Source organism: Triturus cristatus, chromosome 7 (assembly GCF_964204655.1).
Source record: "Triturus cristatus chromosome 7, aTriCri1.1, whole genome shotgun sequence".
Lineage (NCBI taxonomy): Eukaryota > Metazoa > Chordata > Amphibia > Caudata > Salamandridae > Triturus > Triturus cristatus.
The window spans coordinates 344,009,445-344,028,963 of NC_140590.1; the positions used below are offsets into that span (position 1 = coordinate 344,009,445).

Sequence of the window (19,519 nt, forward strand, 5' to 3'; positions counted from 1 at the left end):
CTTTTAAGATTTGTTCTGGAATCTACTTAATCATGCTAGTTTGTGACTTCACCTCATAGTGGTTCTACTGACTCTTTGATACAGCAAGCCATAGATTTTATTTAAAAAAAGGGTGAAAACCTGTATCAAGTCAAACAGCTAATCTCATATCTCATTAAAAAATGTAGATATGTCCTGATTATTAAATAACCATACCCCAGTGCATGGGCAAAACGAGGTCATAGCATTCAGTAACAATCACAAGGCACCTTCGATGGCAGCTGATAAATCGCTTCTTTCACAATCAAGAGTTTAATGGCACAAACAGTGGTTCTGAAATATGAGTGACATTGGGGACTTTTCACCAATAAAGGCAGTGGAAGAAAGGACGTGGTTCCCAATGTTAGACAAAATAGTAGATGTATCTCCCCAACAATGACACATGTTAGTGCAATACTAATAAAAATAATTGCCATTAAGGATGTTCACCCTTCCGGCTAGGGACTTGAAGGCCAATGATTTCGTAGACCCCATGAAGTTTAGAAATGTTGTTATTGTACTTTGCATGAAAAGTCATGAATGCCTTTAGTAAAATTCCTCTCATCAACATATTCATTGCTTGTAGCCTACATCAGTGAGTCGAATGAGGCAACGGTCCACCTTGCACCAATAATTAGTTTAAAAGATCTCTCAAGCCCTGGGTTGTATACGTTTAAAAGATTCATGTGTGGTTCAATGAGTAGCTTCTGTATAGGCCTGTTTGAACACAGCTTTGTGTCATGGGATGAGATCCACTGCACCACACCACACCCAGTCATGGTTGTGTTCGCTGCAACTGTTTTCATTCAACCAATCTGCAAAGACATACAACTGTAAATGTGTGATGTTGCAACACCACTAGCAAACAAAATTGGGCTCCCAATATGAAATAGGCCTATTTATTTATTTATTTGGCTGATTTATAAAAGCGCACAGCTACCCAACAGGGTCTCCCGGTACAGGACAAGGTGGAGGCAGAGTCACACTAGCACCAGACAACAGTTCGAAATAAGTATTGAGCTTGGTTGCTTAAAAGAAAAGTATTTAAGAAAGCTAGCAGAGAGCGACAGTTCCTAAGATCGATTGGGAAAGCATTCCAAAGCTTAGGGCCCAGGTAGGGGAAAAAGAGCGGCCGCGAATACAGACAAGGCGAAACCTGGGAACTGAGACAGTGAGACCCTGGAAGATCTCAACTGCCGAACAGGCACATAAGGTGTTACCAATCTCTGGATATAACAGGGAACGAGGCCAAATTTGGCCCAATACATGTAACATAGAGCCTTAAACTCGAAACGCGTGTTCACTTTGAGCCAATGCAATTGCTGGAGCAGAGGTGAAGCCGAAGCGTATCTAGGCAGACAAAAAAGAAGAAGCGTAGCTGCATTCTGAATGACCTGCAGCCGATGGACTGAGAATTTATCTGTGCCCAGATATAACATGCTGCTGTAGTCCAGCATGTATTTTACCAGAGCCTGCAAAACCGATCTCTGAGCTGCTGGTGGAATTAGCGAAATAATTTTTTGTATCCATTTGAGAATAGCAAAGCAGGTCGCCGTGACCCTAACACCTAACATTTGAGGGAAAGATTTTTATCATTAATTAAACCCAGGTTTTTGACTTTAGGGACAGTGGCAGGCAAAGGGCCCAGAGTGTCAGGACAATGTTTAATTCCCCAAAGCTCAGGGTTATTACCCAGAACCAGCACCTCTGTTTTAGTGCCATTTAGCTTTAGGGCATTTTTAGTCATCCACTAGGAGAGATTACTCAGGCCAAGCTGAAGCAGGGAGGGATCTTGATGCTGAGTGGTAGAGAATGAAAAGATAATCTGTGTATCGTCAGCAAAAGAAAAGATGGTCAATCCTGACTTCTCAGCAATGTCTGCCAGAGGGTGAACATAAATGTTAACAAGCATTTGCAATGCAATAGGTCTTGCATTATTAAAAGTTTGAGTTTATGGCGTAGCAAATATTAATGCAACATTACTAGCTCAAATTTTGTTAATGTAGACCTACAGAGTGTAGTGTGGTACAGTGAAGTGGTGTAGTATAGAGTAGAGGAAATTATTATAGAGTGTAGTGGAGTTGAGTAGTTTAGCGTGGAGTGGTGTTGAGTTCAGTAAAGTGGAGGAAAGTTTATAGAGTGGGATTGTGTGTGCTTGTATTATGAAAAAATATTGGAATATTATGTAGGAATAAACGTATGAGAAATATAGGTTGGTGGTACTACATTTGCTGTACCAATTTATTTATAATGTGTTTTGTTGTGCAAGGTGACTTTACTTGTAACTGCTTGTTTAGTTGCCTGTTTAGGCTTTAAGCAGTGCATATAAAAAACAGTAAAATAAGGAATTTTCTATAAGCAGAAATAATAGAGAAACATTTTGTACAGCATGCAAAAAGCTGGTAATTTAGTTGGAAAGATAGCTGTTTATAACATTTGAAGTGTATAAAGGCGCATAAAAGGCAAAAAGTTACTAAGCAATGTTGCGCAAGCAAAAAGTGTAGTGTAATAATGTGTACAGTATAAGGTTATTGCCAGCCCCCTGGTAATACGGAGTGATTGTAGGGGGGCCTTGGGGCAGCCTATTTAAGATATAGTAAAGCTAAAAAATACATGGAGAACAATAATAAAAAAAGGTGGAAAAGAAGTTGTGTATGGGTATATAAGATAGTAAGGTGCTATTGTATGCTAAAAAGATAAAAAATAAGCATATGGAAGAGGGGGGAAAAATTAAAGGGCATTTGTGCAGGTATTTAATAATGGAAATAGGCTGGCATTTAATATAAAAAATAGAAGGGGGTTGTTGGAGAGAGGGAGAGAGGAGCGCCAAGGAAAAAGCAAATAGTAGTGGCATGTAGTTAAAGCAGAAGGGGCCTTAGAGAAAGAGAAGAAGGGTATGTAGTTAAATCAGTAGGGGTTTAGAAATAAGGAGGTAGACTCAGGGAGGGAGGGAGAGAACGAGCAAGTAGCAGTTGGGTAAAAGTAAGGTAGTATTGTGTGTGAATGGGATGGTGTATTATAAAAACAGCAGTGGTATAAGTAAGGGTGCAATACCTTATATGGCTAATAGAGTTCTCTTTACAACTCCACAGAGACACCTAGTAACAGTCTGTGATACAGCACCCCTGGGGGTGTACTGCGTATGCTCCTGAACAGTTCTAAATTAATCTGGTGTTTGGTGCAGATTTGAAACCCCTTAGAGAATTTTGTTGGCAGCAACATTTGATCACTTTCTTCTGGGCAGAAGCACTACTGCAGGAGATTCTGGAATTAAAATGGAACCGCCACTGCATGGCTGGACATAGCTAAACTAATGGAGTCCATCCAACCTGAGCCACAGCCAGAGTTATAGGCAGCTGTATGGCACCGAAACTTCGCACTGGGAGGGAGTCGGTGCATCCGAGTTAGCCTGCAGCCACAAGCATGTGCTCGGCTCAATAATCCCACTGGCCAGACACAAGCCTTAGCTAGTGATGTTAATGTATTCAGGTCTAGATCACAGTTTGTACATTAGAATAGCTCGGGTGATGTCCAGAAACAATGCATCTGGGGCAACATTAAAGCCTCTGAAGAAGTGGTAAGGCCTTGGACTTCCTTTCCACGATGAAGGAAGGGGAAGGAGCATTTCAGCTAAGGCCTTTGTTGTTGAGGGAGTTGGGGTATGGCAGAGTCTGGGTAATTCCCCCCTGCCCGTGAAAAATTTCTCAGGAGGGTGACAGCTTGTCCCCTTTCATGTTTTATCAGCCTCCTCTCTTCGCAAGGCCCGGAGACCTTCAGAGGGTTCCACCAAGGAGACCCTTATTTCACTATTTTACCGTCGTAAAAAATAGAGGCAGGAGGCCCCAGCCCCTAGCAACTTGGGCCCAGCGGGAGAAACCGGAGAGACTCCAAACTTTGTGGTCGATTTTCCAGCTAAATTGCTAAACCGGCGGAAATTCCAGGGCCCCGGCTCAGCTTCAAACAACTGTTTATAACATGTAATAACAAGGCTTGAAGTAGTTTGCTCTTTTCACCCCCAACATTGTTATTGTTTATATAACGTGTAAATAAAAGACGATAAAGTCAAGGTGGCATCTGTAACCCAGCTGGATTTTGTAATATTAATAGTTAGACATTTAAGCGAGATACCATCAAAATCGAAGTGCTGAATAAAGAATGTATAATGAGAATGTGCGAGGTTAAAGTTCTGCTCCAACTTATAACTGCCCTTTGAAATGCATTTGACTTACTAGGGAAAAATGTGTGGTCACTTAAGGAAATGTGTAATTTAGTTTTATTAACTTAAAGTGAGGATCGAATATGATTTACTTTGGGTATCAAAGACTTTAGCTTGTAAAAAAACATGTTTACAATGATTCAAGCTGTTTTCCAGTCAAATGAAAAAGGAGTGCACACGGCGAATATCGCAGTATTTTAGGCGCCCTTCTGATTAAAAAAAAAACCAGTTGTCTAATTATCAAGAAGATAACAGTCACTTTGAGGCGGCGTGGGAAACACCCATAGAAGGGTTCACCAATCCCGGACTTGCCTATGCAGGTGGGTGGGTTATGAATGTCTATTCTCTCTGGTATGGCTACTCCTAGAAACACACCTGCAGACAATACAAGTGCAGACTGCTGAAAATAAGACACTGCCCGTCAGTCACGTCATGGAAGTCCACAGACTAGAAAGGATTGCAGCCGAACATGTTCGCCTGGTCCGCAGAGGTGCGCTGTCTGCACCCATGTTTTATTTACAGAGCCCAGGTAACCATTTCGCAGAGCAGGGACTAAGCGCACTTAAGACGAGCTCAGGTAAACAGCTTGCAGGGCTGATGCGTGCTTAATTACGACATGCAAGAGGGGAATTGAGCAGGTTTGTAAAGGGAGGCTGGGTTTGCTCGGGGTAGACGTCACAATGGCTCCTAGTAGTACTGGGCTGACCTACTGTACACCGAAGGGAGTGTGGGGAGTTTCCCAGCAGATTAGGAAACTAGGCTGAGAACTAAACGCACACGGTGGGCTGCCCCACACATGCACCTGCCTACACTGTCAGCCGCCATCGCCCATAACCCCACAGGTGTTTCCACTCACCATGACTGCAGCATGCAACGGGGGGAGACAGCCGGTGCTCTGCTGCTGCCACAGTTGAGCTTCCCTTTCCTTCAGCTCATGCTCTGCCCGGTTCCCACAATGCCCCAAACTGAAAGTTGCTGAACTCCGTCCCCTTGGAGGCGTTATGGGTCCAACCCGGGGCAAGGACGTACCCGGTAGCGTGACTCGTTCTGTAGGTAGGTTTCGGAGGTACAGACGCAGCAAACAGGGAGGGAGAGGTGAGTAGGGAGCGGGCCTGGCCGCAGACAGGGTGTCCACCTTTATCAGCAGCTAATCCGGCAGGGAGGGCCGTTTGAGGCGGCTGTACGTTCGTGTTTCCTGCCCCGGCTAAATTATGTTTAAAACGCTAATAGGTAGAATATTTTAAGCCCCGTGCGCTGCTGTTTGAATTGGGAACAAGAAGCACACAAGACATCAGCGGTTCTTTCATTTAGTTGCTTCCCTGAGAAATGGATCCAAAAATGAACAATCCTGCGAGTGGTGCACGCGCCACAGCGAGACATGTGGTTTCAATTATCGCGCCCGTGTCTGGGCTCGATAATTGAAACCACATGATGACCGGTGCTCGTAACAGACACCAATAGGCCATGGGCGGAGCAATGCGCCTGCCTTTGGCTAATTGCGTGCTGTCTTTTATAAAAAGACGCACGCAAAGGCCAATAGTGTGGGCCAAAAGGAAAAGCACATGCACGAGCGTGTGTGATTCCTAGGTCCATTTTCACCCCCCCCCCCTCAAGAGGTCTCTCGATGTGCGAGACCCAGGCGCGAGACCTAAAAAGCAAAGGGCTTAAAACTGAACCTTGAGGCACTCCGGAGGTTGCGGCTAAAGTATTCAATCTTATGTCATTGTAAAGACCTGGAAGGTGCAGTTTTCTAAAAACAGAAGATCAACCACCTCAAAGCCAAACCCATAATACCTGAGGCTTCAAGTGGGTCTGCCAGAATTAGAATGTGACACCGTGTCGAAAGCGCACTAAGTCTAGAAAAATGAGAGCGGCAGTACCACTGAAGTCGACTTGTTGCCTGAGATATTCAGTGACCCCGAGAAGGGCAGATTTGGTACTATGGCCTGGTCTAAAACCAGACTGTAAAGTGTGCAGCAGATTGCGAGTAGGGACAAAAGAGGAAAGTTGAACATTATTTTTTTTATTTTTTTAATATCTTTATTGCATTTTATCTTTTCTGTTACTTATAATCTAAACATCGGTACATATTGCACTTATAACAACATTATCGGTACTATGTCTATGTGTACATAAATCAAGGTGTTTCCATCTTACAATCTAAGTATAGTTTGCGTCTACAGTGCATGATTCGATGTGCATTTGTCAAGTAATCTAGGCGTCAACAGTCCACACATACTGTTATCCCTAATTGAGGAGCGAGATATGTCTACCATGTGCGCTTCTTCCCAACAGTGGTCATCAATGTGTAAGCATATCGATGTACACAAAAGTGAGCGGCCCATTCTCAGCTCAACTTTGACATTGTAACACATAACGTTTCATGGGTGATAAAAATATATAAATGCCGTAGCAGGTTATTAGATATCTTCTTTTTTAACATTTTAACCACAACTAATGAAAAATAAAATCAAAAGAAAGGAGGTATCAAATGCTTAAAGGAATATGTATCCAGTATGTAGATTGCCATTCGAGTTTAGTCGTGCCTAGGCTTGTGTGTTCGTAGTGAATGTGGATCGCTGTTCCTGTGCTATGTACAGTTGCATGGACACTAGGGTATCTTGTGGCAGAAGTCGTGTCTATAAATTGTCATTAAGGAATGTGAGGTCATTGCCCAACCCAACAGCTGTGGCTGAGGTTTCTTATGATTGCAGATTATCCGCTGCACCTAAGCGACATGTCAGGTATTATCCCCCGCTTGTTGCGTAGAGGGTGCACACACTGTGGCGTTAGAGTGTGTAAGGTCTTTGAGGACATCATCCCAGGATTGTGCAATGGGATATTTTCGCAACACTGCTGTTTCTTCCCTATGATGGATAGTGCTGTCTGCCTGTGCCCAGACCTCTAGGGATTTCAACCAGTGGAGTACCTCTGGAGGGTTCTTGTGCTTCCACCTCTTAGTTATCAGTCGTTTTGCGGTTATTAGGCCTAGATCGCAAAATCTAGAACTTACTTTGTTAGCTTTAGAGCATTTGTAAAATCCCAGGATACAAACCTCCCATTTGGTAGGCACCTCGGTGCTAGTGCAGTTAGTAAGTGTTTCTGTTATCGTGCGCCAGTAGGATAGAAGCAGGGGGCAAGACCATAGCGTATGTAGCAGGTCAACGTCCAGGAGACTGCATCTCGGGCATTCGGAAGTGTTAATGTTAAAATATTTATTGATCTTGTCTGGTGAGAGATACGCTCTATGCAATATATATGTTTGTATAAGCTTAAATAGTGAACTGCGTGGTATGTGCATGGCACTGGCTAGGACACGTTCCCATTCCTGATCGGTCCAGGGTCGTCCTCTGTCCTCAGCCCGGCGTTCGCGGAGTCTATGTAGTGGTTTTAATACGTGGATAAGCTGGGCTTGTACCAGCCAGTGGATCACATGCGACCCCTCCCCCATTACATTCAAATACTGCAATAACTGATGTGTCGATGGCTCGTTTGTCAAGTCTCCCAATGCTAGCGTCAGCGTCCGTATGATGGCTGCATGTAGAAGGAACTGGCCCACCGGCAAACCATTATCTGCAGTCAGGGTCGCGAAAGGCAGAAGGGCACCATCTGCGTATAGGTCACCTAGCGTCTCCACTCCTGCTTCGGTCCAGGACATCAGTGCTATGTCTGTTATAGAGTCTCTGCCTCTGGGTGTCCCGACAAGTGGCAGAATTGGGGTATAAGGGACCGTATCTTTTGTGAGTTGAAGGCACCTCTTGTAACATCTATGAGCTAATTCAATATGCATCTGTGTCGGGCGGGGGAGCTTCGCCAGCGGGTGAAACATACTATAGATCTGAGTCTGCGCCCATGTTGGGGACTCAGTCGCCGTGTCTGTCAGGTTCTTGCCACTCATCCACTTTGTGACCCATTGTAGCTGTGCAGCTAAGTAATATAGTTCCCAATGAGGAACTTCCAAGCCTCCACATTCCGGTGGCGCATACAATTTCTGCAGTGCTATCCTGGGTCGCCCCGTATTCCAGATTAGGCCTCGGGTTAATCCCTCCAGCTCCCGAAATAGTCGTACTGGAACATATACCGGAAGGGTTACAAAATAATACAGTAGCCTTGGCAGTACTATCATTTTGGTCAAGGTAATGTGACTCATCACATTGAGCGGTAGAGTCTTCCAGAATTGCATCTGCGTCCTTACGGAGGAAATGGCGCGCACTAGGTTACCCTCCAATATGTCTCCTAGGGACCTGTAAATATATATGCCCAGGTACCTGAACGTAAGGAAAGTTGAACATTAATATGCTTTTCCAGAATTTTAGAAAACACAGACAAAAGAGATATTGGATGAAACATCTGAACATCTCTGCTGACAGAGGCAACATAATCACCATTACCAGGGCAGATTGCACCCTCACAAATGCCAAGTTGGATTGCACCTTCACAAAGTTTGTCTTGCAATTTAAGTTAGCAATTAGATTGTCCTCGCCAGCAGAGCATGAGATCATAGAGGATACTGTAAGCAACACCATGGGGGCTGATAGCTGGCTGAGTTTCGGTGACGATGGTCCACCTTGCACCATCAATTAGTTAAAAAAAATCTCTCAAGCCCCTGGTTGTATACGTTTAAAAGATTCATGTGCGGTTCACTGAGTATCCTCTGTATAGGCCTGTTTGAATATGGCTTTGTGTCATGGGGTGAGATCCACTGCACCACAACACACCCAGCCATGGTTGTATTCCAAAATATGGCATACAACTGTGAATGTGTGATGTTGCAACATCACTGGATAACAAAATCGGGCTCTCAATAGGAAATAGGACTACTGTACATCTCTGCTGACAAAGGCAACATAATCATCAGTACGAGGCAAGATCGCCCCATCTCAAATACCAGGCTGGATCGTGCCATCACAAAGGGTGTCTTGCAATTTAAGTTAGCAATTAGATTGTCCTCACCAGCAGAGGTTGAGAACAGAGAGGATCCTGTAAGCAACACCACGGGGGCTGACAGTTAGCAGTAGCTGGCTGAGTTTCGGCGATTAAAATGCACTGTAAAAATACAGCGATGACTTATCAACGACATGTACCAGATGGGCCTTTTATTCTGAAAGGAGGAGATCTAGATTGGGAGGATAGTACCCTGCAAGAGGGTCAGGAACTGGGCATGATCCACTACGTACTATTACCACTTCTGCCTGAGGGAAAGAAAGGCATTCACATTGATAAAGGAAGCACAATTGAGAAGACTAGGGACAATATTTAATGGATGAAGGAAAATGTAATAAAGAGTAAAGAGTCAGCAATAGTACTGGTGCCTGTCTCTTGTTGGCTGTACTTCACCTGCTATCCTCATTACAACTGTAGAAGACAACTCAACAATACAAAATGAGATTCTTAAGCCTCTTCTAGTACCAATTATGCTTTAAACCATTGACTATTTTGATCATCCACTCCTGTGACTGTCTGCTTCTGTCTTTATTTTCCTGAAGATGACTTGTATATTCTCAGTAATGTGCACTTTGTCTTTTTGTACGGTCAGATCTGTGCCAATGAGTTATATTGTTGTTTTGGTTGGGGTTCCCTCTGCAGGGGCTCTATGATCCCATTAATCCAGACCGTGATACACTGCAGGATGTTTTTCCATCGGACGGAGAGCGACTGAGTCGCGAGCGGCAAGTTCTAGAGGAGTTACAGCCTGTCTTGGAGCAAGCCAACTTCAACAGTATTTCGGAGGATGTGCTGGCCTATGCTCTAACAGTGCATCACCCGCAAGATGGCGTGCAGGTACAGACAGATTGTGTATCGTGCATGGCATCCATATTTATCGTGTATGATTTGTACTTGGCTAAAATAACCCCCACAGTGGTTGATGTATTTTGTTAAGAAAACATCTATAGTGCTTGAGGTTAAATAAGAGAAATCTGCTCTGTATACCAGGATCTCATGTGTCTCTCAGATATTGCCTGAGTGACATATGGCATTGGCTTCACGTCAACTACACCTATCTCCCAAAATACTTTTACAGACATTTTCAGGACATTTGTGCACAAACATCCTTTTAAAAGTATTCTACATAAATGTTATACCCTTAGTAGTCCGTGTTAACAAAACAGTATCTCAATATAGCTTCTACCATTGAAAACTAACAGTAACCTATCCGTCTCATTTTATAACCCAAAGTCTAGACAATCAGGTGGGTGTGCTCATAGCTCCAACCTTCCTCAGGGGTACCAACTGTTAGATTTTCGACCTCATTGGAATCTCCTCTTCCTAGAATTTCAAGCTTTTTCGGTCTCTGGTAAAACACCTATTATCCCTTCTAGAGAAAATGAGTCTTGTACTTTCTTTTGTGGTTGCATGGCTGATCAAATGAGGTTGTTTCCTTCAACATGGCACAGTCTTCCAAGACTAAAAGTGTGTTCAAACCCTGTGAATCATGTGGAGATAGAAAGGTTTTCATAGCTGGCCCTCAAACTATGTCTCCACAATGATGGACATGTGGCAAAGTGCTCTTGTTGTAAGAACGCAAGTCCCATAATCTTACAAGATAGGGGAGGTTGGCTTCTTTTGGCACTTAGAACATGTTCACCTGGTGGTAAGTAAGTAAAAAGTGTTCTCCAATGGCTGAATCCAAGAAGCACAAATATGATGAGCATACCTCCCAGGTATCTGATGAAGCCACCATCTTCTCTTTCTGAAGTGCCCTCCAGTTCTCTCAGAAAGGGCCTGATTTCTGAATTTATGGTGCATGTGACAGGCCCTTTGTCATAATGAAGATTCAACAAACAGCAATAGATCTTTTAGGGCTTCCCTTAGTCTCCAGCAGTGTCATCTCCTGCTAGACTTGTACATATTCCAATGACATCATCACGGACAAAGAATCAATATCTGCTCACCACCGTCGATGGCGACCAAGATCCTGTTGACAGTGACCAAGACTCTGGCAACGACAACCAAGACCCTGTTAATGAGACGTCCACCAATGATGACATCTCCAACAGCATTCTCATCGATGACGAGAATACTGACAATTATCTTGATGATGAAGCAACCATTGATTGTCGTTTCGATGATCTCGTCAACAAGGACAGGATCAATGGTGTTGAAGACAACTTCGATCTCAATACAGCCAACCAGTGCTTATCTTTCTCTCATTCCGGTTCAATCAATTTTGTCACTGATTCGGATTATGCGAGAGCCTCATCAAGGTTAGTTGAAGGAGATGATTATGATAATGATAATGACATTTTAAGTGACAACAAGATGTAGGAAGAGATAATTCAGGTTAATTCAACACCAGTGACAGTCAGAAAGAAGATTCTTTGGCACACACATGAAGACTTACAAATGCAATTAATACATGATTATGGCTCTGACGAGGACAAAAATTAAAATTAATTGGAACCATCATGACAGGAGGTGTCACATTAGGGAACAACCCATCATTCTGTATGCCACCAATGGGTCAAGTGCCTTTTTATGCTCACTAAAAACATGATTTACGATTTTTATGATGGCATGCCTCTGCATGGACAGAATTAATTGCACTACATACCGCAGCTGACTGTTTCAGCAGAACAAACTGTGGACCTCCTTCTTACCTGAGTCTGTCATGTTGCCTCCTCAATGGATTGCACATAACTCTGTCCTCCTTTGCCTGTCTTATAAAAACCTGCAAGATGAAGAACAGGAATCCTCTGCTACTGACGATGGCCATGATGAGGATGGTGACCAAATTGATAAGCCACCACATACAGATGACCTCATGCTTTAGTGAGATGCTTAGGATGCTTCTGAGACTGCTACCCAAAAGTCTATACCACCATACTCACCTTCCAATCTCACTGGGAAGTTCCACAGTCTCTCAGATTGAGCGGCTCAAAAGTTTAAAATAGCAATATGATTTAAATTGAAAACGAACCCATCGAGATCAAACGTGATTCGGTTATCTCTAGAGCAGTATAATGGCACTCACTGAACCCTTAGGCTCCTTGTACTGCTTGAAAAGGGGGCGTCATGCAGATACAGTGAACACGCATAGAGGTATATTTGCTGCCAAAATTGCTAGCGCCTCTGCCATACTATGTTGGTACAATAGGCAGCTCTGGCATGAAATATCGCCTCTTCTGGGTAACATGAGGGATGAATACTGAGTCCAGACCATGGCTATTTTAAAAGAAGGAGACAATACTATCGCCAGCAACGATGTGCATGGATTAATAAAATTACCATAATCTCAGGTGGAGTGTAGAAAAGAGACCATGATGTGAGCTAGTGAAGTTTCAGGAAACCGCAAAGCCCAGCCTTTGAGACGGAGAGCTCGCACAGGCGGGAGTACATATGGTGTGCAGGCGTCTGTCAATTATTAAAAATATAGGACAATCCAAAAAGGAGTTTGCTGCAATTGTTAGGCTGTCAGCGCCACAGCCACCGCTGTACATAGATGCTGTAAATGTGTGCTATACAGGTAAAAGTCTTTCAAATATAGTTTCTGAAAAGTGGATGGAACCAGTACTTGGGCGACAGGAAACTGATAAGAGAAGCACACGAGAGGGACAACACGAGGAACAGAAAAACTCTGTTTTACAGCCAATAGAGAGAGAGGAAAAGTAAGTGGCGAGCACAGGAACCAATGAAAAGCAATAATAGCATGGGGCGGGATGTAAGCCCCTTTTAAGATATATTTAATACAAGCGATTTCACAAGCACAGCACTAATGCTGTGCAGGCAAAACCTAAAAAGGCGATTAATAAACCTCTAATTTTCATCAATACAAGCTGGGTTTTTATCAGCAAGTGGTGTCGTACTCCCAGCAAGAAGATGCAGTTAATGAATAGGCAGCAAAATAAGGGACAAGAGGCCTCTTCCCCAGAGTCCAAGATCACTCTCACAAAACACTCTTTCATATTGGATGGGAGGAAGGGGGAGCTGGGGGTGCATGTTTGGGCAAGATTTGGGAATTTCTTCCTGCCTGGCTGCTCATCGCCTCTGGATTTTGAAAATTATCTGGTATGGTACAATAGTGTCTCTAGCTTTCACAGAAAAAAATCTTCTTAATAGGAAGGCACTACAAAAAGAAATTCTGAAGCTCCCCCTCAAAAACTCAGTCAACTGTGTCCCAAGAGGGCACTGGAATCAAGGATTCTATTTGATGTTCTTCCTTATCAAGAAAAAGTCAGGAGAGTGGCGCCCTATCTTAGATTTTATTTTTTTAACTCGTTTTTATTGTAATCAGTACAAAATCAAGGCAAGGTAAGACAGTATAGTTGATTTTAGTAGAGAAGAGGACTGTCCCTTTCTACTCTAAAACCAATGCGATAATCACATGAAATAATCATTGTACATTATTACAACTTAACAACAAAGGATTATACAAAAAATGAACAGTGGCAACAGGTAACTATAACTGTATTCGTCCAATGACAGTGATCCCTCCACCCACGCCCCACCAAATCAGAGGCAGAGGTGGGAAGGACAGAACACAAGAGGGCGGCAGGAGGAACACGGGGGAAGGGAGGTCAAGAACGGCCACAGTAGCCCCAAACACACTGTCAGCGCCATGCAAAGACATATTCAGGACTGTGCACTCGTCTGTACGCACTGCTTTGTAACTGCCTCTCCTCCGCCATCCCCCATTCCTGCAGGTCCCTCATCCATTTCTGAACCTGATGGCTTACCGTACACCAGTCCCAGGAGAGCGAACCTATGGCTCATCTTAGTCTCGCGCCTAGGCGGCAGGAGTACCTCAAGTAGTCAGTGGCTGATTGAGGTTTCCACAGGCACACTTGTGATTCCCCGCAGAACCTGTAGGATCTCTCCCCCAAATCTTCAGAGTTTACTATAGTCCCATGTTATATGGAGAAAGGATGCCCGGAGCAGACCCACACCTAGGACAGGCATCTGACCGAGCTCCGTTGATTCTATGTAACCGCTGGGGTGTCATATAAGTTTAGTGCAAGTAATAAAACTGGGTATGCTTGAACCTCGTGCTACTTGCCACCTTCTGGACTTGATCATATGCCTTCCTCCAGGCACTATCAAAAAGCACCACAGGTAGATCATCAGTCCATCCGTCATGGACTCCGGTCGTGCCAATTTGGCGACCTCCCATGGTCCAATTGTTATCATTAACGTCTGGAATTTTCGCAGGCTCAGCGGGAACGTCCATCCAAATTTTGCAGGATGTGCTGGACACCTTGTTATATTGTAGAAAGTGGCTGTGGTGAAGGCCAAATAGACCCTGTGCCTCCATCATCGTAAGAAAATTGCCATTGAGGTACAGGTTGCCAGCTGTGCTACAGCTCTCCTTCAAACCATTGCAACACATCCATCACGGACTGGATAGCTCGAATGGGCAACTGTATAGGATAGGGTGCCCGACATAACACCCGAGCAAGTGAATGTTCCCAGGCCACTGCCACCTGTCTGACAATAAAGGGGTGGTCACCTGAAACACCCGCCCCCTTGCATAAGCCTATGTGGTAGATCAGTGTTTGCCCCCCACACACCCAAAAGGCTCTTCTCCTCGTTCGGGTCATCCACACACTACTGTGCTGCATACTGCAAGAGGCCCGCAAAGTAATGTAATTGGAAATTCAGCAGCACCAGGCCCCCAGCCTAGCATCTCATTTTAGGATATCCTTTAACTCTGCTCCCTTTACCAGCCCACACTAGGGACACCATGAGGCTCTTTAAGTTAGGTAATGTGTGTTTTTGGAACACTGTACATGACATTCTGTAGATCATAGAAACAGCAGGGAAGTAGAACCATTTTACACAGTGCGACCCTGCCCATCACTGACAGAGGTATACAAATCCAAAAGTGAATTTGATTTCTCTAGGCCTTCAAGAACTCTACCCATATTGAGTCTGTAGCGGGCCTCCGATGTGTTTGCCTCCTGAATTTCCAGATGTTGGAAGTGTTCCCTTTCCCACCGGAGCTCAGTCACCGGGAGTTTGGTCAGAGGTGCATGTACCAGAGCAGCTAGGGGGAATAACACTGTTTTCTGTTTGTTAACCTGTAGGCCAGCACCGAATTCAGTCATGATCCGCAACAGCACCACGACCAGCCTTTCAGGGTGCTTGACATATACGAGCATGTCATCTGCATAAAGTGAGACAACATGGGTTATACCTCCCACCTAAATACCCCACTCAGTCATGTCGTAGTGAAGCCGGATCACCAATGGCGCAAACGCGAAGAGGAGCGGCGATAGGGGGCATCCCTATCTCGTGCCCCTCTCAATATGGATGCACATCTATACCACATGTCTGGTTCGCACTCGTGAAACTGGTCCAGCATAAAGCAGCCACACCAAGGACATAAAAATTGTCCCAAGCCCCATTCTTCGGAGAACCTCCCAGAGATACTCCCAAATAAGGGTATTAAACTCCTTCTTGAAGTCTAAATCGATCAGCGATGCCTCCAACTTCCTGTCATTGACAGAGTGCAACACATGACTACCTCCTCAAATTAATCTGGGTCCCCCTACCTGGCATAAAGCCTCACTGATCATCGTGCACTAAATCCGTGACTATACTGTGCAATCTGCTCGCAAGGGCTTTCGCGAGTATTTTAGTATTGACCCCACATAAACCGGGATCTGTAAGAGCTGGGGTCCAAAAGGTCTTTATCCGACTTGGGGAGCATGGCTATCTGGGCTTCTCGCATGGTTTGCGGCCACATCCCACAACTGTGCACCTCCTGAAGTATTTCCAGCAAATGGGAAATAAGTAACTCCGAATACGCCTGGGAGTACTCCACCGGGAGCCCATCTGGGCCTGTCGCCTTGCAGTATGCCCTCTTCTGGACAACCTCCTGCAATACCTCCACCGCTCTCCTGCAGTTCAGTAGGAACAGCCCCAGAGGGAACTCTGCGCGGTGTAAATCACCGCCAAGGGCCCACTATCCGAGCACGAGCAGGCGGGCTACACCGAGAACCAAGGCGCCACTCCGTCGGTCCACTGCAGTGGTGCTCAGTACCTCGCCCCCACCTTCCCAGTATGAGGCAGCCGCGCTCCCCAGGCATGGAACCACATGACCAACTCCACCCGTGTCGCCGCATCTTTGTATCGCTCCTTGCTGGGCTCAACTTCTGGGGGAGTCCACACTTCCGTGCTCTCCAGAATTGGGTCTGGGCGTAACTATCAGCTGTCCAAGCCCAGAGCGCCTCTTGCTCACTGAGCTCCACGAGACATCCCCATCTCCCGGTGTCAGCATGCCGTAGGCCGCCAGACCTGAGCCCTGCCATCACCTCTCCCGGCAGTTGTAGGTTCCACAGGGGTCACCATGACAGTGGCAATTCTCCGGGCAGCTTTCCAGGTAGCAGGAAGTACGGATGTTGCAGGATTTCCTCAGCCCTGGACGGAGATCAAGAAGCTCTGCCCCGGCAGCCATGTTTCCAGGCCACACCCCCCACCCTAATTTAGACTTAAGATTTTGCAACAAATTCTTCAAAAGACAAAGCTTCAGAATGGTAACATCAGTAGATATACTTAAATCCATCTGTGCAGGAGATCACATAGTGTTCATAGGCCTGGAGGACACATATTTCTACATGCCAGTCCATGCTTGCCTTCGAAAGTACTTAAGAATCGTAGTCAACTGTCAGCATTATCAATGTATTTCCCTAACGAAAGACTGCTAACCCAAGAATTGACATTTACTTGAGAGTTCAGGTCACAACTTGAAAATGCAAAGTACTGCTGGGTATAAAGTCATTTTCTATTCGTCTTAGTGCCATTTGCAAATGGGTCTATTGTAGGAGCAATTAGAATCTCAGTTTCAGCAGCTCAACAATTATTGTGAGGAGCCTGTGGTGTTGACTCCACTCACAAAGAAAATACTCTCATAGTGCATGTTGGAGGGACGTAACTTTGCACAAAAAGCTCTGCATGTTCCAAATCTCGAACAATTAATGCATTACTAAAGGGTTGGGGTTCTTATCTTTAGGAGCTAGCAATGAGTGTGCTCTGGAGCCAGCAGGAGCAGTCTCTCCAGATAAATGAATCAGAATGAAGACCCAGCATTAAGAGCCTTCCTGCCAAGTGTCCAAAACCAAGAAGTATTTATAAGAACAGAGAGTATGACCTCTTTACATTACATCATCAAGCGAGGAAGCTCAATGACTATAGCATTGGATACTGCACAATGGTGTCATGTTAACGGTAGAGCAAGAAGTAGGACTACACAATATGTGGGCAGATGCCTTTGGCAGAAAGGGCAAAGACAACAAATAAATGTGAAGCTCCAGAATTACATTTCTTCGCAGCATTGGAGAACACAAAATGCCCACTCTACACAAGCAAGTAGTGCTATCAAGGAACCCAAGTGGAAGCACTTCTGATGCCATAGACAGGGATATTTACGCTGTTTGACTATACCATTGATCCTAATGATTGTGCAGAAGGCCAAACCGGAATCCTGCTGCCTCATCCAAATGGCTCAGGCATGGAACAGACCTTATGTTATTAAGTCAATATATTTCATTAAGTCAGCATAATTTTCGCCTACATATTATTCTTATGAAATGTTCTGCTTTGGTAATTCAAGCATGTACATCCATGAAAGGTCCAATGCTGTTGAAGAAAGATACCTGTAACCACAGTGCTTCAGCATTAATATCTTTCATCAATTCACTTTAAAAAAATAAATAAAAATTGACACTTAAACAAACGAAAAGAAAAAAAACCAAAAGAGCAATAAATCGCAAATAAGGATCATCATGCATAATTATGTTGATTTATCCCCACCCATTACCACACCCTCCCCCCCCCCCCCCCCCCCACCCACCCAGCAGGACTTGTGCACCGTCCCTTATCTTTGGTTTAAAGATAAATTACATAAAGAAAAAGAAAAAGAAAGAAGAATGGTGTAATCTTCCCACTACCTAAATCCTCTATCTTTCAAGCCATTTAGTCATTGGTTCCCAAATTTCCAGCCCTTTCGACTAGGCCCGTATTACTCTTTTTTCATAAATAGCTTTCTCAAAATTATAATTAGCCGTCAAACGTGACAGCCATTGTTGAAAGCTTGGGGGAGTTGGATCTAGCCAGACCGAAGCCAGGCATAGTCGCAGTATTGCCTTACCAATAAACACCAGTTTTTCTCCATGCTTCCCTTGTAGATCCGTATCTACCCCTAGTCCAGTCAGAGATGGAGAGAGAAAAATATCATTACCAAGCGCTTCCTTGAAAAAAATTGAAATCTCTTGTTTTAAATTGTTTAGAGCACTACAGGTAGAGAACATGTGATTTAAGTCCTGGTATAGTGCACATCTGGGGCATAGAGTCCCACTCCCTGTCCCCCATTTTGCAATCTTCTTTTGGGTATAATAAAGTGAAAAACAAGATATATAATACTGGGCCTGGAGTTGGACCGGGATTAGTATGTTTTGCGCTAATTCTGTTGAGTGGAAAAATAAATCTTCTGAGATTCCTATTTCTTCTTTCCATTTTATCGCTTGTGCTTCGAAATCATCTGGCATTAGCGAATTAAATGACTTATAAATACTTCCAATAGGTGATACCTTATTCTTTCTCAAATTATCTATAATATATTTATTACCAAAGCCACTCGGACCTCCACATTTTTTACTTAAGTAATCACATATTTATAAAAATCCCTCCTGTATAGGTAGTACTTTTCCCTCAGATTTTCAAACGACACTAGGTCCATTAGCGAGTAGAAGTCCCCCAGTTTGGATAGGCCTTTTCCCTGGCACTTTTTAACTATAGAGTCTTTACAAATTTCCGGCAAATTAGGATTATTACAAATTGGTGTGTAGCAATTTAGTCGATCTAATCCCAACATTTTACGAACCAACTTCATAACTTTATATCCACCAGCCAGTGTCTTAAAACGCACCTTCTTATAGTGACAATCGTTCAGGAATCTCCAAGCCCATCCCCATGCATCTTCACCCATATAAGTATATAAGTTCAATCGGTGTTGGTATATCCTCTAAAAAACTTTATTTTGGTTTTTCCGTGATAAGAGTTAGAGTACTCAAAAGAGTAATAGCCCAATAATAAAATCTTACATTTGCAAAGCCAACCCACCCCTTTCTTTTGGCAAAGTTAAGTATTTATAAGCCCTTCTGGGCTTTTCATATGCCCAAATAAAGCGTGAAAATAAATCTTCAATTTTCTTCAAACAATTAGTTGTAAATTCTAACAGGATTGCTCTTAAAAAATATAAAAATTTAGTAAAGAAAAGCATTTGAATTATATTGCATCTGCCTATAATTGATAGATGTACATTATGCAGCCTGACTAGCTCAATTTTAG

The 19,519-nt window shown here is 44.0% G+C and overlaps 1 protein-coding gene across 3 annotated transcripts in view; it reads left to right on the plus strand.

Moving 5' to 3' along the window:
- Nucleotides 1-19,519, plus strand: part of TMEM143 (transmembrane protein 143) — a 283,275-nt gene that overhangs the window by 135,802 nt on the left and 127,954 nt on the right. For all 3 annotated transcript variants that reach the window (XM_085616468.1, XM_085616466.1, XM_085616467.1), the window contains exon 4: nt 9,821-10,015. In XM_085616468.1, the coding sequence (XP_085472594.1) occupies nt 9,821-10,015 (195 nt within the window). The remainder of the gene's footprint in view (nt 1-9,820; nt 10,016-19,519) is intronic.